A 24,957-nucleotide genomic window follows, 5' to 3' on the forward strand; every position below is an offset into this window, starting at 1 on the left:
CCTGAAGGCCACAAGTTCCACTAGCAGACTTTCATGAAGTACCTATTATGCTTTCTTCAATGTACATGCCAACAGACCTTTGATCCTGGCTGACTCACTATTGCAGATTACTATATTGACAGTGAAATGCTTTCCTAGAAGCATTTTAAGCAGGACAAGGTAGGACTTCTCCTTGGAGGAAGAACACTGTGTGTGGCCAGTGTCACCCACCAGGGCACCCCTGTGTGGCATATGTATGGTAAGGTAAGTAGAGCCATAGTAGTCAGCTCCCTTTGGGAGCTGTGGGAGGTCTGCATGTGGCTTTATGGAGGCCCTCTCCTTTCCTTGAAGCCTGTGCAGACAGACTGCCACAGAGAGAGGGGCACCAGAGCTGGAGATATGGAGGAACATAGGGCATGGCGGATCCCTGCCTTGCTCTGGGGCCCCATCCATGCACCGGAATGAACCCTCTCCCCACCAGCTCCTCTAAAAGCACTGACACATTCTGCTCCATACATGCAGATTAAAAACGTCTTTTAAATGGTCACTTAGAAATTAAATGGCAGTGCTGGAGTTAGCCTAGTAGTAGAGCACTTACCTGGCATGTACAGGCTTGGGTTTGATTCCCAGCACACACAAAAATAAAAGAAGCAGCAGCAGAAGAAGATAGAAATTGGATGACAACTTCAAGTCCATAATGGGGGGGGGGGTGCAAAAGAAGAAGTGAAAGTGCTTGGGATTCCTCCAGCTTACTGGCAAACAGAGGCACCCACTGGTGCTCATGCCCGGCATGGCCAGAAGCGCTTAAACAACAGTTATGAGAATGACCATTTTGAGAGGAATCCTACCTGCCACCAAGAGTTCTCAGAAATTAGCAGTCTACAATATGCACTCACTCCATACCCATTCAGTTACTGACCTAAAAAACAAACACTGAAATACTCAATGACTTGTGTAATGTTTAATGTGTTAACAGTAGGCAAATAAGCTTTTTAGTGGGGCGGGGTATGCCTTGCCCTTCCTGGCCCAGGAGGATCAAAGTGAGCCCTCTTCAGAGAGGAGTTCTACTTCAGGTGGATGAGATAGTTGCTTTGCCAGTGGCCAGCCCTATATCTATCTGCCTTGGCCTGGCTTTTGGGGCTTTGTGGGCCCTGGTCTTGGCGGTCACCGCCTCTGGGACTCTGTGCTGCCATGGGGTTGAGTGCTATAGGGAGCACTTCCTATAGCACTTCCTTCCCCTGTGCATCAGCTTTCGTAACCACACAGCTCTCCAGGTTTTGCAATTCCGGGATCTCCTCCTCTACATTCCTTTGCTCAGCTGGAACAGCTGCAGACCTGACACTGAGACTGCACATAAGGCCTGGCACAGACAAAGAGCAACAAGCAGGGTGCTGGGATGCAGGAGCAAATTGTGGGGACTGAAGGGATAATTTTGCCCTCTTGTTCTCAAGGTGACATTCTGGAAGTGATATAGTGTTAGAAGGGTGCTCACTGCCTTAGGATTCAGGGAATGGAGGAGTGTAGTGGCTAAGAGCACAGGTGTAGGAGTTAAAACAGGCCAAGGAGCACAGCCTGTCCCAGCGGCCTCCTGGCACTGTGATCTTGAGCTGAGTACTTCCTCCTGGCTTAGTCATCTATCAAGGGTGGTACCAGGGGCCAAAGCTGCATAAGGATGCCATCAGAACATAGTGGGTAAAAGTATAGAAAACAGAAACTTATGTCCTCAAGCACCAGAGAGAGCCAAGGCCCCCTCCCTTCCAAGGCCTGTGTGTTCCAAATCCCTGGGTCTTTGCTATCAGAGCTGTTCTGTTTGAAGTAACACACTGGCAATCCATTCTGCTCACTTACTCTAACATGGTAAGAAGTGTTTTATGATTATTGTCCAAATTTTGCTCAACTACCCTCCATCTGCCCAAAGGTACCAGAGAGTCATGCCCGTTAGTCCTGGGTCCCTCCTGATGTCCTGCAAGGCCTCAGCTCTCCCACACTCCAGGGCCGCCCCGCTGCACCCCAGAGGCTTGCTGGCCCCGCCCCGGAGCCCTCTGTGCAGCACTGCCCCTGCCTAGCCAGTTCTCCTGCAGCCCTGAGGAAGACCTGCGGCCAGCCTCCAGAAGACTCAGGTCAGTTTCTGGTGCTACCTCCATAGACTGAGTAGGAGGGTGGGTGGTGAGTCCCTTGCTGCCCTGAGCCTGGAGGGGAACAGTAAGCATGGGGATGTTTCCTTTCTTGGCCAGACTTTTCCAGAAAAGGAAGCAATCTACTTCTCTGTCCAGAAGTCTTCTTTAACTATGACCTTTTTATATTCCTGTCCTGATAGAGGAAGAATTTTCACCTCAGCCAGACCAGCTGCCCATCTGGATGGGCCTTGACTGGAATGCACTGTTCCCTCGTCACTTCTGGAAGCCTCTCATAAATCACAGGCTTCAGTGTGTGCCCTTGTATCACTGAAACTTTATTAATGGTCTGATTTTAAGACAGTTCCTCCACATCTTGATTGTGTGTGTGTGTGTGTGTGTGTGTGTGTGTGTGTGTGTATATATATATATATATATATATATATTTTTTTTTTTTTTTTTTTTTTTTGGTGCTGAGAATGGAACCCAGGGCCTGGCACATGCTAAGCAAGTTTTCTACCACTGAGCTACAACTCCAGCCCTTACTACTTTTTTTAAAAAGAATTTGGGTAATTTGTTAAGTTGCCACTTAGTAGCACTTCATACTACTTTAGCTATTGTAGCATTCTCCATGTAAAACCCCGGTAGTTAATTAAAAGTCATATTTTAAATTAATTTGTAAATAACTTCTTGTCTACCCTTGAGAGCATAAACTCTGAATAGTATTAGACACCAACAACCATATCTTCCTTAAAAAGGCAAAATTTTTAGTGTGAAAAAGGAGCCTTAATGGAAATGATTTCCAACTGAATGAAGCCCAGAGTAAAACAGGTCATTTTAAGAAGCAAATAACACCTCACCTTGTGCACTGGAGTCTTCTGGGGACCATGTTGGTAATGGTGTTAGCTGGTGTTCACTAATGACTGGTTTACTAATTGTCTTTGTACACTACTATCTTAACACAACTGAAGGATGGCATTTGGTTAGTGTTAGCCAAGAATGTGGTGCTGATTTGCTGAACTTGAACTTGAACCCCTCATCCACTAAGAGAGTCACTGGAGGCTTTTCTCCACTAGGAAGTGCTCCTCTCTTTTTGCCTGCAGCTCTCAGTGCTGGAGGGGGACAGCTCCCCTTGCATGCCTTGCTGGGTCTGCACACCTCAGTGCCCTCAGCTTTAGGAAAGAAGTTCTGACAAGGGTGTCATACCGCTACCTGGGCTAAGTCAGACCACCTACTTCACCAACAGGTTCACGTCTAATGGACTTTGGGCTTAGCCTCTGTTTCTTGTATTTGAAATTCAGTGAAATTAATTGATCTAAACTGAGGGGTGTCTGTAAATCTCTGCTCTTGTTTCTGCTCACTGGTGAAGTTTTGTTTTGGTTGTGGTACCAGATGGAGTCCAGGGCCTCATGCATGCTGAGCAGGAGCTCTAACACTGAGCTGCACCCTAGCTTTCACTTGTGTTTGATAATCTCTGGGTGGACTTTGTTATATGTGCTGGGTTTGAACACTGTATTCCTATGTAACATGGGATGGATTTCCTTGTGTGCATTTTTTTTTTCACAAGTGGTACAGACAAAATGGATGGTTTTGTGTCATGAACAGATTCTAATACTTACAAAACACCTGTTGGATTCAAAACAAGAGAGGATGATGGAACATTAATGCTCATGTTCCATCACCCCTTATATGAGACACATGTGAAAACTTAAACTGAGCAATTTTTAGGTTTCCTATATAGTTTTATAGGTTTTCACAGGTGTCCTAGACAGAGGGTGGGACATGATGGGTCAGTCACAAGACCACCTGAGTAGTGTTGATAAGAAAATGGCTAGCACGCACGGTGGCACTGAACACAGAGCATGTGCTGTTAGGGAATGGGCTGGTCTCAGGAGAGCACAGGCTCTTAGATACACACACAGCAGTGGCGGGGTGTCAAGGTGGCTAGGCCTTGCACCTCTGTCTGTGGGTGTGTTTGGGGTTAAAAGCAGCACAAAAGAAGGTAGGAGACATGGAGGTGGAGGGTTTGTGGGTCTCCCCAGACACCCATGATTTGTTTCCATTGTGCATCAAGCATTTCGTCTTTGGTTGGTGGCTAGTGCTGGGCATCCCTGTGGCGAGAGGATGGCGGTACTGCAGCAGCTGGCCCTCCTGCTGTGGAAGAACTACACCTTGCAGGTGGGTCCAGACCTGGAGGAAGAGTGGCCCCAACATTCAGCTGATGCAGGGGTCCGAGGGTGCCCTCCAGGGAGGAGCACATGTCATCAACACAGTGGTCCTTTCTCTTCTAGAAGCGGAAGGTTCTAGTGACAATCCTGGAACTCTTTCTGCCCTTACTGTTTTCTGGGATCCTGATTTGGCTTCGTTTGAAGATCCAGTCAGAAAATGTGCCCAATGCTACGGTCTACCCTGGTCAGTCCATCCAGGAGCTGCCCCTGTTTTTCACCTTCCCTCCGCCAGGGGACACGTGGGAGCTTGCCTACATCCCTTCCCACTCTGAGGCTGCCAAGACCATCACTGAGACTGTGAGAAAGTCCCTAGTGATCAGCATGAGAGGTGAGACCACGGAAGTCACCAGGAATTCCTGCTATGTGTCACCTCAAGCCATGGATTCAGCCCCAGCACCTGGGAGAGAGCCCTGTTAGGAGCCCCAGCCTGAGTGGCTCAGCATCTCCTCTCATTGGCTGTGTCACCCGTTGAACTCTTGGCTCCCCTGCACCCATTTCTCATTATACAGCAGGGCTCAGAACCCAGAGCCTTGCAGCCACACCTGGTGTAGTAGCAGGGGCTTGGGTGGATTCAGCCCAGCAAAGCCCTCTTGCCAGAGGGCAGAGTGCAGTTTGAGTCTGTGCACAACGTACCTTTTCTGGCATGTGGTTTTGGGGGAGAGCTGCAAAGGTCACTGGAGAGCCCATTGAGGGAAACACCAGGAAATGGTGCTGGCACCTTTTTTGAGGTCTTTCCCATGGGAGTGGGACTGTTGTCCTTCCCCTGCTCTTGCTGGCATGTGCTCCTGCTGGCATGTGGCCCGGTGAGGTCAGCTAGGGGCTGCTCCTTGGCTCCCACCAAACGACTACAGGAAGGTGCTTCTGTCGAGTGTTGGGATGATGGAGAGATCATTTCAGAAACAGAAAGTTCCACTAAAATTGTTAGGGCCACGGTGGTTATGAGAGAAAGAAGCTTCCCCTCACTACAGACCCAGCCCAGGGTTTTGCTGCCACCTCAGTAACCAGTCCTGCCTCAAAACCATGGCAGGAGAGCCTACCTCCCAGGTCCCAGTGACTAAAGGTTCTGCCCATCTACGGTGGCCTGTCTCTGTGCCAAGACAAAGCTACTGGAGTCTCAAGGAAGGTTTGTAGAGCCCTAGAGTTTTGTCAGTTTGCCATCTCTTATCTGCAATGGCCTGACACTCCTGGGTTTCTGGGATAGAGGGGACGATTAGGCAACCAGGGGCTCCTTGCTCTGTCCACAGTGCGTGGCTTTCCCTCTGAGAAGGACTTCGAGGACTACATTCGGTACGACAACCACTCCTCCAATGTGCTGGCTGCCGTGGTGTTCCAGCTGGCCTCCAACCACAGCAAGGAGCCCCTGCCGCTGGCGGTGAGGCCCCAGGCCCCGGTGCTCCCTCGCCACTACTCCACCTAGAATGGCCTGCTTATCTTCCTGGGAGTAAACATGAGACTCTGAGTCAAGTGCCACCACCCAGTCCCCACTGACTTTTAATCCTATCACCACAGAACGAAAGTCTACCCACCCATTGGTCATTGCTTCAGGCCCCTCTCGTTCTCCCATTTTATAATATGCATTACTGGTCTCCAGGGCTGTTGGACAGAGGCATTCAGGGTAGGTGGGAAAGTAGCAGCTGTTAAGTATTATTTGGGGGAAAAAAGGAAGCTGTTTGCTTTCCTTAAGTCATTAAGACTGGAAAGCATCTTGCACAATGTTGGTGGCCCTCCAATGATCCCACATTGGTGGCCATCAATGACATGTCTGTCCAACATGGCAGTCATGTTGCTAGCGGGAAAGAGAGGAGTGACTATGAACACTCTGGAGATGCCCTGCAGAGTTCCTTGCCCCTGCTGGGCTGGACTGCTCTCTCCTTCAAGCCTCTGACATCCTAGTCACTGGGGCATTTTCACGGCAGGGCATGGTGAGTTCTTGGTGGCGCCATCCCTGGTGATAAGAGGCTCAGGAATTCACCCTCATTGGCCTAAGGTATCTGTTTCTATCTCTGCAGAACGGTTGGTGTTCTCTTTGTTTCTGCAGGTGAAATATCACCTACGCTTCAGCTACACACGAAGGAATTACATGTGGACCCAAACTGGCAACTTCTTCCTGAAAGAGACAGAGGGCTGGCACACCACTTCCCTTTTTCCACTTTTCCCAAACCCAGGACCAAGGGAACCTGCATTCCCTGATGGTGGGGAACCTGGTGAGAAGCACTTTTAGGGGCCACGTTACCAGCCCTGAGCTGCTAACTGTAATGACAGTTACATGGGGGTAAACCTACCTCTCATCTCTCTGCGGAAATACTTCTAAGGAATGTTAATCTTCTTGTTTGTAAGAGGAGAAAATAAATACCCAGTAAAACTGGCTTCTGAAAGGCTGAAATAAGCTGTGGAAAGAGCCAGGGCTCTCTCCCATATCCCAAAAGACCTGTGCCCTTGAATGAAGCATTTATGTCTCAGTTTTTAAGAAACTGCAGTTTGAATTGGCCCTGTAAGGCTTGGTTTTACAGGTCCCTTCCCTTCCTGGCCTTCTCTGCAGTCTGTAGGCTTTTGTAGGTCTCCAGACCATGGCTTCATTGAATCTGTGACTTGTATAAAAGCTGGATCCAAGCTGCTCGGACTCCCGCCCAGTGCATGTTATGGTCTGTACCATGTGGCTTTAGCCGGCAGCTGAGAATGTTTGCCTCCACTGAACATGGCCATATTCTGGAACCAAGGAGTGGCTGAGACCCAGGACCCAGGGTTAGATGTAGCCCTCAGGCCAAGATTGACTACATATTCTGGGTGGAGATCTAAGGGTTCTGAAGAACACAGTCATCCACAGCACCAGGCAGCCAGGATCTTCCCATGGGCAGCAGCATTTAGAGACCCCTGTTGCTGGTGTCAGGGCCCATCCAGAGGTTAATGCCCAGGGCAAGATTTTAAATCCAGAAGAGAAACTAAGAAGGGCAAGGCAAGGTGTGGAGTGTGAGGGGCCCCAGAATGGGGCCCTAGCCATGTTACCAAACCTGAGACTCAGGAGAGCCTCACTCTCAACACTAGTGATGCTGGCTGCTGAGTCCCAGATGCTGGGTTGGAATGCCTTAATCTCTTCCTTCTTGTCAGGGATAAATTCCAAGCCTGGAAGCAATAGAAAAGTATATCTGAGGCAAGGATGGACAGATTTCAGTCTGTACAAACTCAAAGTTTACCAACAAAGAAAAAGTCCTAATACTGATTCTAAAAGCAAATAGGAGACTGGGGGAAACCTCTCTGGCAGATGACAAAGGTTAGATGTCCTCTTTTAGAAAAGGACTCATACAGATTATTTAGAATAACACAAAAGCCCCAAGAGATGGTTGGCAAGGGTGTGACCGTGGTACGTGGCAGGTCAATTCTAGCTGTTTCCACCCCAGATAGATGTCCATGCCTCAGACCCACTAATACCCCTGATGAGAATTCAGCTCTCAGAATAATCTGAAAGGAGAAAAAATACACACACACTAAGATGTTCACCATAGCTTTGTCTAAGGTCATGAACATTTCCACAACAGGAAAATGAATGGTCATACAGGCTTCATGCCTCAGAATATTGAGCTTATAGGTCATACAGGTTATGGCAATGAGAACATAGCTGTTTGTTGCCATCTCCCAGGAGAACAGCATGTGAGCAAGTAGCAGACAGGGATTTGTGGGGGAGATGGTGAGATGTCATGAAAAACACAACTGAAGCCAAAGTGCCCAAGGCCCCATGCTCAGCTCTACTTGTCTCCAGTGGTGTGACTCCGAGGGCTTCAGTGTTTCCATCTTTCTAATGGGGATATCTCCACTGCCCTGAAGTTTTTTTGTGAACATGAGAATTAAACCCGACCCAGTACTATCCTTGGCACACCTTCAGTGATTAAAATCTGTAAAATCTGGGAGAGACAGAAGGACATGTCCACTTGGTAACCCTGAGTTGGGGGCGCAGTGGCATGTTGCTTTTGTCTTTTTTTATGTGGTATTGGGGATAGAACCACCCTTCCAAAGCCACACACTCAGCCCTTTTTATTTTATTTTGAGACAGAGCCTCGCTAAGTTGCTGAGGCTGGCCTCAAGCTTAGAATCCTCTAGTCTCAGCCTCCCAAGTCACCAAACCCATCTCTTCTGATTCTACCTCTGCAATGAAAGGTCTCAGCCACTTGCCACCTAGAGTCATGGTTGGGTGCCAGGGCTGTCAGCTTCTTTCTCTTGGCTGACAGGCTGGCTGCTGGGGTGACATTCAGAACCAGTCCTCTCACCAGATGAGGGAAACACTTTCCTGATCTTCAGACTTTCTTGTTGTCCCTAACCCAATTCTTGGTATGTTCTTTCCTAGTGTGTTTTACCTAACTTATTTGTTTAGAATCGCATCAGACCCTATTGGGGTATTCAGGCTCTCCAGGCAAGTTCATATCCAGGGTGATTTAAAAATGTGATCATATTTGTAATCTTTAAGTGTGTCACATTAATTAAGATGTGGAAGTGACAGTGACCTTGATTCTCTCCGCTGCTATCAGCATGGGCTCATTCTCTGCCTTCTTTCATGGGGCCACTGTACAGTGCCAGGCGCCACCAGGGCCCCAAGCAAGAGGTTGTTAAGTTGCTCTGTTGCCTCCTGCGCCCCTTCTTCTGGAGACCCCAGGGTTAGCCCTGGTGCCCTTCTGAGCTCACAGCTCCAGAGCAGGCAGCACCTGTGACATGTTGTCTTTGGCTTCTGTGCTCAGGATACATCCGCGAAGGCTTCTTGGCAGTGCAGCACGCCGTGGACAAGGCCATCATGTACTACCACGCCAATGCCTCTGCGCATCAGCTGTTCCAGAAACTCACTGTGGTCGCCAAGAGATTCCCGTTTCCACCATTCATCTCAGACCCCTTCCTTGTTGCCATCCAGTACCAGCTGCCCCTGCTGCTCATGTTGAGCTTCACCTACACCTCCCTCTCCATCATCCGGGCTGTGGTGCAGGAGAAAGAGAGAAGACTAAAGGTAACTCTGTGCATGGCTTTGTAACATCCTTCCACACTGATCCTGGGGCCCGGGCCACCATGTGGTATGTCCAGGGCTCCTTCAAAAGAACTGGCCTTATTTTGAGGCTACCCTGCTCTTTTCCAGGGCTCCTTCCCATGGCTGGAAACACAAGAGTCTGGGCAGAGAGTGGATGCCCTCTGTGGCTCCAGCCTGTCTTGGCTTCTTTAAAATCAAGCTGGTATGCCTGGATTCTTAAAACCCTCTGAAAAAGGGGCACGGTGGTGAAGGCCAATAATCCCAGCAACTCAGGAAACTGAGGCTGGATGATCACAAGTTCAGGCTAGCCTAAACAACTTAGTGAGTCCCTGTCTCACAATAAGAAATGAAGAGTGCTGGGATGTAGTTCAGTGGTAGAGCACTTGCCTAGATGTGCAAGGCCCTGTGTATAAACCCCATTTCTGGAAAGAAAGAAAACTCCTATGAAGCATGGTAGTTTACATGCAGAACACCACTCATGAAGGTGGTCCTGGAGCTGTATTGTCCAGGTCTGGAGCCTCAAGCCCCAGAGGACTTCAAACACTCACAGTGCTCCTGGTCACAACTGAGATGCGCCAGAAGTATAAAGGGCCACCAGATTTGAAGACAGCACAGAAAGGATTATAAGCTGTCTCACTAGTAATTTTTATATTGCTTGTATTTCAAAGACAATACTTTGAATATATCGGATTAAGTAGAACACAATTGAAATTAACATTACTCATCTCTCTTGTTGTTTTTATTGTAGCTACTATAAAATTTTCATTCTGTGCCGGATGGTGCAGCTCTAGGGATTGAATCAACAGGGAGAGAAAATGTTTAAATATAGAGCCAAACAGGAAGATGATCAGCATTGCATGTAGATCACAGACAGGCACAGTCACTGGTAGTTAGTCACAATAATGGGAAGTGTCACTGTGATGTCACAACCTGACTTGATGAGGAAGAGCTACAGGAACAGTCACTTCTAGAGTCATACACTGACACTGCCATCACCCAGGACTTTCTGCATGCAGTTCCCCCCCGGGAGTGTCCTTAGTGCTGGTGGAAGACACTTAGAATGTTCTCAAGGATTCCAAGCCTGTGGTTGTTGGAGGTTTTAAACTGCCACAGATGAGAGGTTGGGAAACCCCCGAGGGGGACAATGACCTGCTTGGGTGCCTTAAATAACTTTAATAAAAACAGTGGAGGTAGCTGGAAGTGAACTACAAAATGATTCAGAGAGAATGAACATACACACACATTTGTACATAAAACAAATAAGAAAAGTGTTGCCTGATTATTGAGTCAAAGGCATTGATTTTTCTGAAGGTTTAAAATTGTGCATAAGAAAAGGCTGGAGGGCTGGGTCTGTGGCTCAGTGTACAGCACTTGCCTAGCATGTGTGAGGCAATGGGTTCGATTCTTAGCACCACATATAAAAATGAATAAAATAAAGTCCATTGACAACTAAAATATATATATATATATATAAAATTTTATGAAAAAGGGGTTGGAAAATCAGCAGCCTGGCCTCATGCCTGGCATGTAAGTCACTTAATCAGTCCTGATCCCACCGTCCCATCCAGTGCTGTGCAGTGGAGCCATCCACCATGATGGACATGTCCTTTATCTGCTGACCACTACATTTGCCATGAAATACTTGAAATAAACTCAATTTTTTTAACTACTCAATTTTAGTTGACTTTAGTTGAAAGAGCCACACGTGGCCGCAGCACACTCTGGATGACCAGAATTCCTGGGCAGTCTGGCCTGTGGAGGATCTGGGCTTCCTCACAGCTCCTCTTGATAGCTGAAAGGCAGGTGAGGAAGGAAGGTATAGTCAGAGCCAATGCCGATCATGGTGCCATCTTCCCTTCTAAAAAGAGGGGCCCTTCCCCAGGGAAGTTCTTGTTCCCCACTTTCAGAGCTTCAGGAGGTCAGGGAATGGGTACCTGCAGCTTCTAGCATGTGTGCAGAGCCAGTCTGATATGAGGTGATATTTCACAACCCAGAGTGCTAATGTCAGTGTGGTCAGTGTGGTCAGTAGCTTGTAAAGTCTTTCTGCCAACCTGGGGAGGGGTCTGACTGAGCTGATGCTGGACCAGCACTAGCTTCCATACCAACAGCTTCTAGGGAGCATGTTCTATGCAAGAAAAGAATGCATTGCAGGAGTTTGGATTGCTCCACAGGACATGGGGCACCCTACAGGACACTTGAGGGTTACCAGCTTAGTCATCACGTGTTGGAGGCTCACATCAGGCCCCCACAGAGACACAGGTAGAGAAGGGGTGTCCCAATAAGATGGAGCTCAGCGGGCCCAGTCGGGAAGATAGGGACAGAGCTCTACCATAAGGAAAAGCCAGGTTGTTGCCAAGCAGAGAGCAGCGGGACAGGCTGTGACATTGGGAGAAAGGGATAGTTGATCCCAGACAAGGACAAGGAATGGCCTTCCAGATGCAGTAGCGTATAAGACTGGAGAAAAGCAGGAGTGGCAGGACTTGTATACCTCAGGGCTGAGAGCTATTGAGTAAGGGGGGACATAACTGTCAGACTTGGGCCTTCTACTATCCAGGCCAGGGTGTGCTGCATGGTTCCTGCTTCTGGTCCCCAGCACAGGTGTCCTGGTCCTCTCTCTTGGTGGGTGGACACTGCACTGTGCACAGACATGCCAGAGTTCAGATGGTGGACAGTAGGCTGCAGGCCTAACCACCCTTCTCCCCGCAGGAGTACATGCGCATGATGGGGCTGAGCAGCTGGCTGCACTGGAGTGCTTGGTTCCTCATGTTCTTCCTCTTCCTCCTCATCGTGGTCTCCTTCATGACCCTGCTCTTCTGCGTCAAGGTGAGACTGATTTGATGGGAGCCCTGATGAAAAGAGGGTGTAAAGATCCCTGCTCTTGGGCTGGCATCTGGATAGTGTCTCTTAGCCACTGACCTCACCCTGTCCCCAGGGGCAGGGTGGCAGCAGGACTTCCTGCTTGCTGAGGTGAGGGCCCCTCCTGTCCTCAGTAGTGTCTCTCTGGCTGGGACCTTTAGGCTTCTCCTAGTCTACCTCTGCCTTTCTTGACCAACCCACATCTGGCCCTGGCGGCCTGTCCTACAGGTGAAGAAGGACGTGGCAGTGCTCTCAAGCAGTGACCCCTCCCTGGTGCTGGCCTTCCTGCTGTGTTTTGCCATCTCCTCCATCTCCTTCAGCTTCATGGTCAGCACCTTCTTCAGCAAAGGTGAGTCCTTTTTCTCCCCAGAAGGCAGAGGACTATGGGGGTGATCCAACTCTTGGGAAACTGAGCAGATTTATGCAAAGTTAAGGGGTCAAAGGCATTGAATCAGGATGACCCAGAGACTGGGCTGCCAAAAGGGGGGATACCTGAAAGGCTAGGCTGGACTTAATGGGTTAGATCACTGAGGGACAGATTTGTAGGAACTCAACAAAGGCCCCACCACAGAGCTTCATGGGACTTCCTCCAGGAAGGAGCTGGAAAAAGGACAGGAGACTGAGCACCTGGTGTGGGCCAGGCAAAAAGGTGAGAGAGGCTTAGGGTGAAGAGGAATTGGCAGAAGGCAAGTGTGGATGCCAAGTTGGATCCTCATAGGAGCCAAAAGCGAGGGCTAATCTGTCCACCCACCTTACGATTGTAGCTACATTTGAGGTTATTTCTGCTGTTTGAATTCTGCATGTTCTATTCATCGTTTCTCTTTGCCACCTTCTGTTGGACTGAGAATTCCCTCTGATGGTTTGAAAATGTCAATTGCATTTCTCTTCTTTGGGTGATTATCCCGAGTGTTGAACTTAAATACTTACCTTTGAAATTTCCAGAAAGTTAAGTCCGTGTGTCTAGACTCCTCCCAGGTTTGCCTCACCTCTGCCACACAGAGTGTCACTGACAGTCCCTGAGCCTTCTACTGTGCCATCTGCTTCATCGTCACCATCCGCTTCATCATCTAAGAACATAAGCAGTTGGTAGCTAATCTGCATTCATGTGCATGTTTCGTGTGCGCACTACTTTTGTGTGTGTGTGTTCTGCTCCTTTCGAATTGTTGTAGGTTGACTTTTGTGCCTGAGTTGTCCTCTCTATGGTGATCAGTGAGTGGCTAATTGTTTCTGGATGACTGGACGTGGTGTTCTTTCACCTCACTTCTCAATGATATTTTAGCTGCATATTGAATTCTCCATAGCCAGAGTTTCTCTTGCACTGTGACGTTGCTTCATTACTACCAATACCCGTGGTGTTGGCAAATGTCCACCAGCAGTTGAGGTGTGGTTTCCCTTTACTTTCGAGTGTTTTCCATATGAGGATTGTCTTTCCCAGTTAACATCTTGTGACATTGGCTTCGTCATCCTTGTCATTCTCTTCCTCTAGACCTTTCTCCAGGCCTCTCAAACTGTCTGCATGTCTTTGAAATCTGAGTTCCATCTGAATTCCTGAGCATTTGCTTCTGAGTGCCTAACACCTTCTGTGTGTGTCTACAGCGTCTCTCATCTGTTGAGACTTATTCCATGACTATATTTATCTTTTATGAACTATCCAGTTGATTCTTGTACATATCTACTTGTTCTTGCTTTTTTATACATTTTCTTGGGGAAAATTTCTTTTTTTCAATGGAAACATTTGTTCATTTACTCCCGAAAGTCCATGGCATTCTCATTTTGAAGTTTCCCTGTTCTGCACACACCATTTCCCATGGACAGTTTTGAGGATACTCATAATCCCCCAATTTAGATCTCCAGCTTAGGCTTCTCTCCTGAAATTCAGACTCAAACCCAGAAGCTTCCTTCCTATTGGTGCTCAATATGTGCATCTTGGCCTAAATGTGTTCAAAACTGAGCTCCTGCCCTTGTCCTCAGAAACTCCTCCCTCTTCTCTGTAAGTATCAACTCATCCTTCTGGCCGCTCAGCCTGGAGCCTGGGCATCACCCTCGACTCCTCCATTTTCCTACGTCCTGCTCTGCATCCAGTCACCAGGGAATCCCACCCGCTCCCTCTTCTCGAGGTGTCTGAGCTCCAGTCACACCACAGCTTCCTCACAGCACACTGGGGCCCCAGCCCTGTCCTCCATGACCTGTTTATGGTGGTAACAGCCTCAAAGTGGTCCCTCTGCTTCCACCCTATACCTGTGTAGCCAAGTGGGCGATGCATGTCAGAGCTTGTGTCACTTCTGCTCAAAATGTCCCCAAGACCGTGTCAAGCAGAAGAGCTGAAGCCCCTGCCGTGGCTGGCTGGGTCCACCCAGGTGGCCACAAGCTGACTCTCTGCTGCTCCATTCCCATTCATACAGTCCCTGTCTCACTCCATTCCTGGGGCTTTTGGTTCTGCCTAGGTAAGGGACTCTCAAAAGGTGGTTGCCTAGGGATCCCCAAGGAGCCTGAATAGTGATCAGTACTTATTTACACAGATGCCTTTTCCACCACCTTGTCCTTGGTTGAGATAGTGCAAAGGCAACATGGGTAAAACCACTGGGCCCCAGGCTTGAATCTCCACAGTGCCGCCAGACCATGCTGTTCATTGTGTTCTTCACACACTCTCAGCAGACAGATAAACAAGAATGCCAGTTTCACTCAAGAACCTCCTTGGTGGAACAGATAAAATTATTAAAATTATTAATTTTATTTTACTCCTGAATATATTTTTTTAGTATTCTAATGACAGAACAAGACGTACACATAAAGTACTAGTACTGCATACTGAGTAGGATTAACTGCAGGAGCAATATGTATAGCTGTTTGAGTTGTCAGCTGAACTAGCCACTTTTTCATTTTTGCTTGAAGGAGTGGCTGTCATATTATAGCTATTCACATGTAGGTATTTGATAGGCATTTTTTTTCAAATCTGAGCCCATCTCTTTTAAGGAATATTTTATTACAGATCTGATGTCTGATGTCAAGATTTCAAGCAAAATGTAGAATTTTGCAAAGTCAATTCTAACACCACAAGCTTGACAGTTTCCCAGCACTTGAAGAGTTTTTTAATGAGGTTGGTGATATTAATGAATGCGATCTGTTTCAAAATTATATAATAAAATGTGTCAGTATTTGGAAGATCTGCATAATCCAATGAGCAATATTTTACAAACTGATGCAATATTTTACAGACGTGCATCATGTTACAAAATCATGCAGGAGTAAAAATCCATTCAAAGTGCAAGGAAAGCCAGTGCCCTTTGGTGCAAGAGAGTACAGCATGTTTGTTTGTTAGTTTGAATGCACGTGTGGTGTGGACTCAAATAAGAATATCTACAAGTGTCTGTAACTAATATAACACCCCTTGCTCTTCTGGCTGCTCATCTGCACTTTGAAAAAAAACAGTGGACACAGAGGCAACCAAGAGCATCCATCTGTGAAGTCAGATATTGCGGAGGTTGCACAAATGTGAAACAATGCTATTCACCAATTGTGGGAAACATGGTTGTGTTTCATTAAAAACTTCAATATATCATGAGTTCATTATTGTCAAATTTTTTTAAAATTATTTTTTAATTGTAGTTGGACACAATACCTTTATTTCATTTATATTTATGTGGTGCTGAGGATCAAACCCAGGGCCTCACACATGCTAGGTGAGCACTCTACCACTGAGCCACAACCCCAGCCCCTATTGTCAAATTTTTTAAAAGCTTTAAATGTTCTTACATTAATTTATCATAGACTAAATATAAAATAACCTATAAAAAAGAAAAAAGCTTTGGACTGGGGTTGTGGTTTAGTAGTAGAACACTCTCCTGGCACATGTAAGGCCCTGGGTTGGATCCTCAGCACCACATATAAATAAATAAATAAAATAAAGTCATTGTGTCCATCTACAACTAAAGAAAAATATTTAAAAAGAAAAGAAAAGAAAAGAAAAAGCCTTTGGTGTCTTAAATAATTTTTAAGGAGGTGCTGAGTGCAGTGGCCACAGCTGTAATCCCAGCAACTCAGGAGGCTGAGGCAGGAGGATCTTGAGTTCAAGACTAGCCTTAGCAACTCGTGAGTTCCTGAGCACTGCAGGGAGATCTGGCCTCAATAAAAACCCAAAAAAACAAGGTCTGGGGATGTGGCTTAATGGAAAAGTGCCCCTGGGTTTAACCCCTAGTACCACAAATACTACTACTGCTACTCCTAATTTTTTTAATATTTATTTTTCAGTTTTAATTGGACATAATACCTTTATTTCATTTATTTTTATGTGGTGCTGAGGATTGAACCCAGTGCCTCACATGTGTGAGGCAAGCGCTCTGCCACTGAGCCACAACCCCAGCCCTCATACTCTTAATTTTTAAGGATGTGAAGATCTAAAGATCACAGAGCCTGAGTGCCACAGGGTAAAGCAGTACCATGCTGTCCCCTGGCACCCCTGCCACCTGGCCACTTGCCTGTGCTGTTCCTCGCTCCACTTGTGTGTTCCTCTCAAAGCCTCCCTCTTCTACCTGGGACCTTGCCACTCTTCCCGGCCGTGTCCCTATCAAGCACTCTGCACTTCTCTTCCCTAGAATCAAGGCTTGGGAGGGGTGGGAGTTCACTCCATTTTGTGTGCAGCCTTCTCCCTGGTACCTGGAAGAGCATGTGGCACCTACCAGGTGGCATTTGATAGATGAATGAATGAACAAATGGGAGAGATTGGTCAGACAGGGCAAGAAGGGCCTCGAGTGGGAATCCAAGTTCAGCACTAGTAATTAACACAATGTGGCATGTCCAGGAGGTGACTGGGTGGGAGGCCCGCAGGAGATGGGTGGAGACCCAGGCAGGGTGCTGTCCCAGGGGAAGGGAAGAGGCTGCGATCCCTGGCCGCAGCCCCAGCACTGGGACTTGGTTGGGGCCTAGGCTGGCCATGAACCCTGCTGCAGGCACAGCACCCTGGCAGGTTTGTACGCCCTTTACATTCCTCTCCCCACAGCTAACATGGCAGCAGCCGTTGGCGGTTTCCTCTACTTCTTCACCTACATCCCCTACTTCTTTGTGGCTCCTCGGTACAACTGGATGACACTGACCCAGAAGCTCTTTTCCTGTCTCCTGTCCAATGTTGCCATGGCAATGGGAGCCCAGCTCATAGGAAAATTCGAAGCCAAAGGTGAGTATCAACCTCATCACAAGCTGCTCTAGCTGCCCAGGAAGCATCTCTCCAGAAGTACCCCCAGCAGTAAGACTAACACTAAGCAACAAGCAGGCAGAGCAGCACACCAGAGCTAGGACTTCATGGCAGGTGCCTAGCTTGTCTGTCCTTCCTGGGGCTTCTGCACGTTGTTCTGGCTCTGCTGGAAGGAAAGAAGCATCTTCTACCTTCTGTAGGCTGCTGTGGCTCATGTAAGATAGTCTCGGCCCTGTCCCGTCTAGATGTTCTCTTTTAGGCCAAATGTTTTCATTTCTTCCAGCCACACATCTTGGTCTATTTGTGCTTCTATCACAGAATTCATGAGACTGGGTAATTTGTAAAGAAAAGAAACTTCCCACTGTTCTGGAAGCTGGGAAGTTCAAGACCGAAGCACTGGAAGTTTTGGTGTCCACTGAGGATCTAGTCTCTGCTTCCGGGATGGCACCTTGAATGCTGTTCCTCATGAAGAGAGCAAAAGAGTGAGGCCACTCTTGAAGGCCCTTTTTAAGACAGCATTTGTCCATTCATGAGGGCCATCTGGGGACTATTTCTAACACACGAACTTTTGGAGACACATTCAATTCGTAGCCCCTTGCAATTCCTAGCTCTCATAGTTTCCAAAACTCTGGAACATTTAGTGTTGATTCATCTTTAATTAGAATATTTTTCTTTGGTTGGCAATGTCTTCCAGCACTTCAGCTTTTAAATATATATGTTGATGTTTAATGGTGCTAATAAAATCTAGACTTCATAAATGAGCAGACTCTTCTAGGGCTCAAATACTATATATATATATGTATGTATTTTAGTTGTAGCTGGACACAATACCTTTATTTTATTTGTTTATTTTTATGTGGTGCTAAGGATCAAACCCAGGACCTTGCATGTATTAGGCAAGCGCTTTACCACTGAGCCACAAGCCCAGCCCCTCAAATACTTTTTTTTAATATATATATTTTTTAGTTGTAGATGAATGCAATATCTTTTATTTTATTTGTTTATTTTTATGTGGTGCCAGATATCGAACCCAGTGCCTCATGCATGCTACGCAAGCACTCTATTACTGAGCCACAACCCTGGTCTCCTCAAATACTTTTTTTTTAATATTTATTTTTTTAGTTGTAGTTGTACACAATACCTTTACTTTATTTATTTATTTTTATGTGGTGCTGAGGATAGAACCTAGGGCCTTGCACATGCTAGGCAAGTGCTCTACCACTGAGTCACAGCCCCAGCGCCCCTAAAATACTTTTTAAGAGACCATTTCTGGCAGGATTGGTGGTGCATGCATATGATCCCAGTTACTGGGAAGACAGGAGGATTGCAAGTTTGAGGCCAGCCTGGGCAACTTAGTGAGAACCTGTGTAAAAATTAAAATTTTAAAAAGGCCAGAGATGTAGCTCAATGTTGCCAAGCAAGGCCTTAGGTTCAATTTCTGATACTGCAAAATAAACAACTAAGTAAATGGCCATTCTAACGAGGAATCTATATGGCACCTCTATAGTTCTATACTAAATATTTCTTTCTTTTTTTTAAGAGGGAGAGAGAGAATTTTTTTAATATTTATTTTTTAGTTTTCAGTGGACAGAACATCTTTGTTTTATTTTTATGTGGTGCTGAGGATCGAACCCAGCACCCTGCGCATGCCAGGCGAGCGCGCTACCACTTGAGCCACATCCCCAGCCCTATACTAAATATTTCTTAAAGCTGCTAAGTCTCTAGCTATTTGAAAGTGAGCATTCATCAGGGCTAGAGAGTAATCATATCAGTCTGGGGCCTGTGGGACAAGAGGAGATGGCCAGAGACTCAGGTCTCCAGTATGTGTAGACTGTAGACTGTGATGTGGGCTAATTGTGAGCTCCACTAAATAGAGCTTCATATATGCCTGAGGCCTCTGCCTCTCAGGTTTGTTTGTTTGTTTGTTTGTTTGTTTTTCTGTGTGTGCGTGTGTGTTTGGGTATTAGGAATTGAACCCAGGAGTGCTTAGTCACTGAGCCACATCCCTAGCCCTATTTTGTATTTATAGAGACAAGGTCTCACTGAGTTGCTTAACACATTGATTTTGCTGAGGCTGGCTTTGAACTCATGATCCTCCTGCCTCAGCCTCCTGAGCTTCTGGGATTATAGGCATGAGCCACCACAGCCAGCCTCAGCCCTTTTAAAATTTCTTTCATTTTGATATAGGCTCTTGCTAAGTTGCTTAGAGCCTTGCTGAGTTGCTGACTTTGAATTTGTGATCCTCCTGCCTCAACCTCCCAAGCTGCTGGGATTATAGGCCTACACCACCATAACCAGAGGTCTCTGAGTTTCAAAACAGACTAAAATGCATCTTGGTTCACACTGATCTTCCTCAAATTGTGTGTGTGTGTGTGTGTGTGTGCACGCGCATGCACATGCATGTTTTTTGGGGGGGCGGGGATACTAGGGATTGAACTCAGAGGCACTTGACCACTGAGCCACATCTCCATGTTAGAGTCTGTAAACAAGTCTGGATGGCGCCTGGCAAAATGCCAGAGGGAGTGGTTTGTAAAGTAACAAAAGCGAGCCATTAAGTGTGGAGATTCCTGATTGGTTGACTGCTGTATCTAATTTATGCTAATTAAGATAAGCTGTGCAAAATGTATAAATACCTCTGTTATCCTACAATAAACGGCTCCTATTCCTGCTGCATCAATGTACACAAGTTATTCGTCACCCCCCCGGATATTTTGCTGCAGCCAGCCGGACTGCGGCATCTCCAGCCCCTTTTTTGTATTTTATTTAGAGACAGGGTCTCACTGAGTTGCTTAGGGCCTTGCTAAGTTGCTGAGGCTGGCTTTGAACTCACAATCCTCCTGCCTCAGCCTCTGGAGCCACTGGGATTATAGGCGTGCATCACTGCGCCAAGTCCGTACATGCATTTTTATGCGTCACCAAGTTAAGCACAAGCCCATCTAGTTTGTTTATGAGCTTACTTCTGGTGCTGTAAATTGCTGCAGTTGCCTTAAAGATTTGAGGGAGGGCTGGGGATGTGGCTCAAGCGGTAGCGCGCTTGCCTGGCATGCGTGCGGCCCGGGTTCGATCCTCAGCACCACATACAAACAAAGATGTTGTGTCTGCTGATAACTAAAAAATAAATATTAAAATTCTTTAAAAAAAAAGATTTGAGGGAAGTTATCAGATTTGTTATGAAGCTGGGAAGGGAAGCATACACAATGAAGCCATCAGGGTCCCTGGAGTCATGGGCTCTCCCAGCTTGCCCACTTTGGGGCCATTTTCCTGGTTTGTCCTCCAGGCACGGGCATCCAGTGGCGAGACCTCCTGAGTCCTGTCAATGTGGATGATGACTTCTGCTTTGGGCAAGTGCTGGGGATGCTGCTGCTGGACTCTGTGCTCTATGGCCTGGTGACCTGGTATGTGGAGGCTGTCTTCCCTGGTCAGTTCGGTGTGCCCCAGCCCTGGTACTTCTTTCTCATGGTGAGTACTGATGCCCCTGCCCTTAGAGTGGCTACCTTTGTTAGGGGGTGTAGATGTCACTGCCATGGAATAGAGAACCTGCCCTGCATGTGGTGAGCTGTGGGTTGTGAGGGCCTTTGGGGTTGGTTCAGAGAGAGAAGGCCCGCTCCCACCCAGGGTCAGAGCTGAGGGGACCAGTGCAGCCCACCGGCCTCCACTCGCCTCCACTGCTTCCTGGATCATAAAAAGATATTGTTTTAGGTTTTCTGCCTACAAAATATACAGCTTTTTGTACAAATGTTCAACTGAGGCATGTATAGCACTTCCCACTGCGACTCTCTGGCTGTGGCTCTTCAGGCTTATCCTGTGCCCATATTGTCACATGGCACATGCAGAGGAACATGAGATGTAGCTACATTTGCTTCATGATCATATTTTAAAGTGCTTAAAACTTGCTTTTTTTTAACCTAACAGCACACTTTGGTATCTTCTTTTTTGATATATTTTTTTAGTTGTGTATGGACACAATACCTTTATTTTGTTTTTTATGTGGTGCCAGGATCAAACCCAGTGCCTCACACATGCTAGGCAAGCACTGTACTACTGAGCCACAACTCAGCCTCACATCTTGATATCTTAAACACATATATTTGTGTGTCTGCTTTGCTTATACACATAGCTTTAGAACTTTAGATTTTTTTTTTTTTTTTGGTACCAGGGATTGAACCCAGAGGTGCTTCATCACTGAGTCACATCCCCAGCCTGGTTTTTATATATATATATATATTTTTTTTTTTTTTAAGAGAGAGAGAGAGAGAGAGGAGAGAGAGAATTTTAATATTTATTTTTTAGTTCTCGGCGGACACAACATCTTTGTTTTGTATGTGGTGCTGAGGATCGAACCCGGGCCGCACGCATGCCAGGCGAGCGCGCTACCACTTGAGCCACATCTCCAGCCCTGGTTTATATTTTATTTATAGACAGGGTCTTGCTAAATTGCTGAGGCTAGTTTAGAACTTGCAATCCACCTGCTTCAGCCTCCTGAGCCGATGGGATTACTGGCATGCGCCACCGAGTCTGGCAGCTTTACATCTTTATGTACACATATTTATAAGTTTTATTTATTTACAAATACTTGATGCTTGAGCATATACCTCTCTATGAGTTCACCTGTAGTGATCATACAGGACCCCAGTGTGTGAATCTACCACCAGGCACTTAACCAGCTCCCAGGGATGGTTAGTTAGGGCACTTCTTTTTTCATTTTTTGGTTCAACATTCACCAAGCATCTACTCCTGTATCTCATCAGCTCTAAGGTAACAATGGGTGGGCAGAAGCAAGGATTACTTGTCTATTACCATGGAAGAGAAATGTTGCCCCTTGAACTCTGGCATTGTACCCTTAGATGCAGTTTGATTTCAGAGTCACACTAAGTATATGAAAAGCATGTCCCTTAGCACCAGTGGGTTGTGGCATTCCTGGGAATGCACTGGAAACAAAGCTGACAGGTGACAAGTCACCACCCCTAAGCACACCCTGCACACTGTCTTGCTGGTATGAGGCTGCCCTAGAGCAGAGCACGCGAGGGCTATGGCTCTATGCCGAGCCCCTGCTCAGAGCTGAGTGAGGGGGAAGATGCTTCTGGGGCCCCTCTTGCTGTTGGTTGTGTTGTGTGAACTTGTGGGTAGCTCGGCTGGGAAGCAATCCCTGTGGGCTGGCTGGGCTGGAGCCTTCCACAGCCTCTCTTCATGTTGACCTCAGAGCAGGCAAGTTCCTTTTCCTTTCTCCCTTCTGAGTTGGCATTCATAATAAGCCTGTGAATTACCTCTCTGTCCCCGAGCAGAGGCTCACAGCCTCGCCGGGGAACTCCCAAGTCAGGAGCTGTCGCGCGCTGTGTTCCTTGGAAGATTAAGACTTAGGTCACATTGCTGTGTGTGTTTAGTGTGTTGTGGAGATTGCTTTATTGGTCAGGAACAAAAGGAATGGACATGAACAACTCTGACACCATCTGCCTCCATCCTAGCCCTCCTACTGGTGTGGGAACCCGAGGACAGTTGTTGGGAAAGAAGAAGAAGACAGTGACCCTGAGAAAGCTCTAAGAACCGAGTACTTTGAAGCTGAGCCGGAGGACTTGGTGGCAGGGATCAAGATCAAGCATCTGTCCAAGGTGCCACCTCCCTGTATGAACAGAAGGGGAAGGTGGGGGCAGGCTGGACAGCAGCAGGAGAGGAGGGCAGGGGTCCTTCGGCTGCTCCTGATGCACTCTCCAGGTCACAGACCACCCTCCCTATTGGATTCAGTACCCATCATGGGGTCAAACTCAGGGTGACTTCAGCAAACATATAGTCCTGGCTCTGCCTCTTGCCAGTACCCCAGAGTATGCTCTGCTTTGCTGTCCAGGCTTCCATGGCCTCTGGATCTCCTTACGGAGAAGAGACACCGAGGAGGACATGTGGGGGTGGGGCAGGGGACTTTTTTCCTTGGCACACTACGGTGTCGACCTTGGTGTCCTGGGACATGGGACTGCATTCCAGAGGGAGAGGGAGGCCCCGAGGACCACAGGAAGTCCAGAGCAGCCCTCTGCAAATCCCAGGTGTTCCAAGTGGGGAATAAGGACAAGACAGCTGTCAGGGACCTGAACCTGAACTTGTATGAGGGGCAGATCACCGTCCTGCTGGGCCACAACGGTGCAGGGAAGACCACCACCCTTTCCATGCTCACAGGTGAGGGGCAGCTGCATGCCACCTGCAACAAGCAGGCCCTCCCCACAGCACTGCTCCACACCAGCCCTCACCCCCTCATGCAGCCTTCAGTCCTTCCCCAGCCACAGGGAATCCCAACAGTCCTCAGCCCAGAGGGACGTGGGGGAGCTGTCTAGTCACCCCTGACCTCCTCTCAGCCTGTCCGTGAATGCCCAACCCCTGTGGATGTTTGTGCATGTTTGTCATCCCTCCTCTGTCTCTTACCCAGACAGATTCAGCACAACATGGTGGGGGGCAGGCATTTCTTTCACAAGGGCAGGGTCCTTTGTAAAATGGAAGGAACCAGGTGACCAAGGTGGAGGGGGTCATCATGTCTCAGGCTGATGAGCAACATTTTCATGTGGAATTCGGGGGTCTTTGGTTGGCCCCAGGACTCTTTCCCCCTACTAGTGGACGTGCATATATTAGTGGGTATGAAATTTCCCAAGACATGGTTCAAATCCGGAAGAGTTTGGGCCTGTGCCCCCAGCACGACATTCTTTTTGACAACCTGACGGTGGTGGAACATCTCTACTTCTATGCGCAGGTGAGCCTATGGGTGACGGGGACATGAGGGTGCTAGGTGCTCTGCTGCTGATGTGTGGGTTCCAAGCCTGTCTGTGTGTCACTAGCCTCCTGGCAAGGCAAAGTCTGTTTCTAGGAGGTGCTCTGTAAAAACCAGAGTAAGGCAGTGGGCAAGCAGAGTGCTGCAACTGCAGGAGATGTATCTCTGGCCAGGGAGCTTTCCAGATGGGATTGGGTAACTTCTGCAGCACAGGTCTCATCTCTTGTCCCCTGCCATTTCAGTTGAAAGGCCTGTCTCAGCAGAAGTGCCCTGAGGAAGTCAAGCAGATGCTGCACATCCTCAATCTGGAGGACAAACGCAACTCACGGTGCAAGTTCCTGAGTGGGGGCATGAAACGCAAGCTATCCATTGGCATCGCCCTCATAGCAGGCTCCAAGGTACAGGGCATTGGGGCCCAGCTTCCACCAACACAGTGGACAGACACAGGGCAGCAGGCCCAGAGGCCTCAGGCTCTGGAACTTGAACCAGCTCTGCAAATTCCTGGACTCCAACTGTGGGGTTCCATAGCCCAGGTCTCCCATTGTCACCAGGTTGTGCCTGTGCCCCCAGGTGCTGATGCTGGACGAGCCCACCTCAGGCATGGATGCCATCTCCAGGAGGGCCATCTGGGACCTTCTTCAGCAGCAGAAGAGTGACCGCACCATCCTCCTGACCACCCACTTCATGGACGAAGCTGACCTGCTGGGGGACCGCATTGCCATCATGGCCAAGGGGGAGCTGCAGTGCTGTGGGTCATCACTGTTCCTCAAGCAGAAATATGGTGAGCAGTGGGTGGGGGTGCCCAGACTCAATCCCAGGATAGAGGTCAGCAACACTGTCTGCTG

At 47.8% G+C, this 24,957-nt stretch overlaps 1 protein-coding gene across 4 annotated transcripts in view; it reads left to right on the forward strand.

Annotated features, from left to right (window-relative positions):
- Abca3 (ATP binding cassette subfamily A member 3) overlaps positions 1-24,957 on the forward strand; it is a 49,934-nt gene that overhangs the window by 5,476 nt on the left and 19,501 nt on the right. For 3 of the 4 annotated variants that reach the window (XM_076839922.2, XM_076839925.2, XM_076839923.2), the window contains exons 2-16: positions 1,898-2,099; positions 4,168-4,271; positions 4,385-4,649; positions 5,566-5,693; positions 6,360-6,525; positions 9,046-9,305; positions 12,030-12,146; positions 12,408-12,528; positions 17,176-17,349; positions 20,645-20,826; positions 22,830-22,973; positions 23,400-23,529; positions 23,940-24,094; positions 24,355-24,510; positions 24,683-24,893. In XM_076839922.2, the coding sequence (XP_076696037.1) occupies positions 4,218-4,271; positions 4,385-4,649; positions 5,566-5,693; positions 6,360-6,525; positions 9,046-9,305; positions 12,030-12,146; positions 12,408-12,528; positions 17,176-17,349; positions 20,645-20,826; positions 22,830-22,973; positions 23,400-23,529; positions 23,940-24,094; positions 24,355-24,510; positions 24,683-24,893 (2,263 nt within the window). In that variant the 5' untranslated portion in view covers positions 1,898-2,099; positions 4,168-4,217. The remainder of the gene's footprint in view (positions 1-1,897; positions 2,100-4,167; positions 4,272-4,384; positions 4,650-5,565; positions 5,694-6,359; positions 6,526-9,045; positions 9,306-12,029; positions 12,147-12,407; positions 12,529-17,175; positions 17,350-20,644; positions 20,827-22,829; positions 22,974-23,399; positions 23,530-23,939; positions 24,095-24,354; positions 24,511-24,682; positions 24,894-24,957) is intronic. The other variant, XM_076839924.2, reaches the window with a different exon arrangement.

Source organism: Callospermophilus lateralis, chromosome 19 (genome assembly GCF_048772815.1).
Source record: "Callospermophilus lateralis isolate mCalLat2 chromosome 19, mCalLat2.hap1, whole genome shotgun sequence".
Classification (NCBI taxonomy): domain Eukaryota; kingdom Metazoa; phylum Chordata; class Mammalia; order Rodentia; family Sciuridae; genus Callospermophilus; species Callospermophilus lateralis.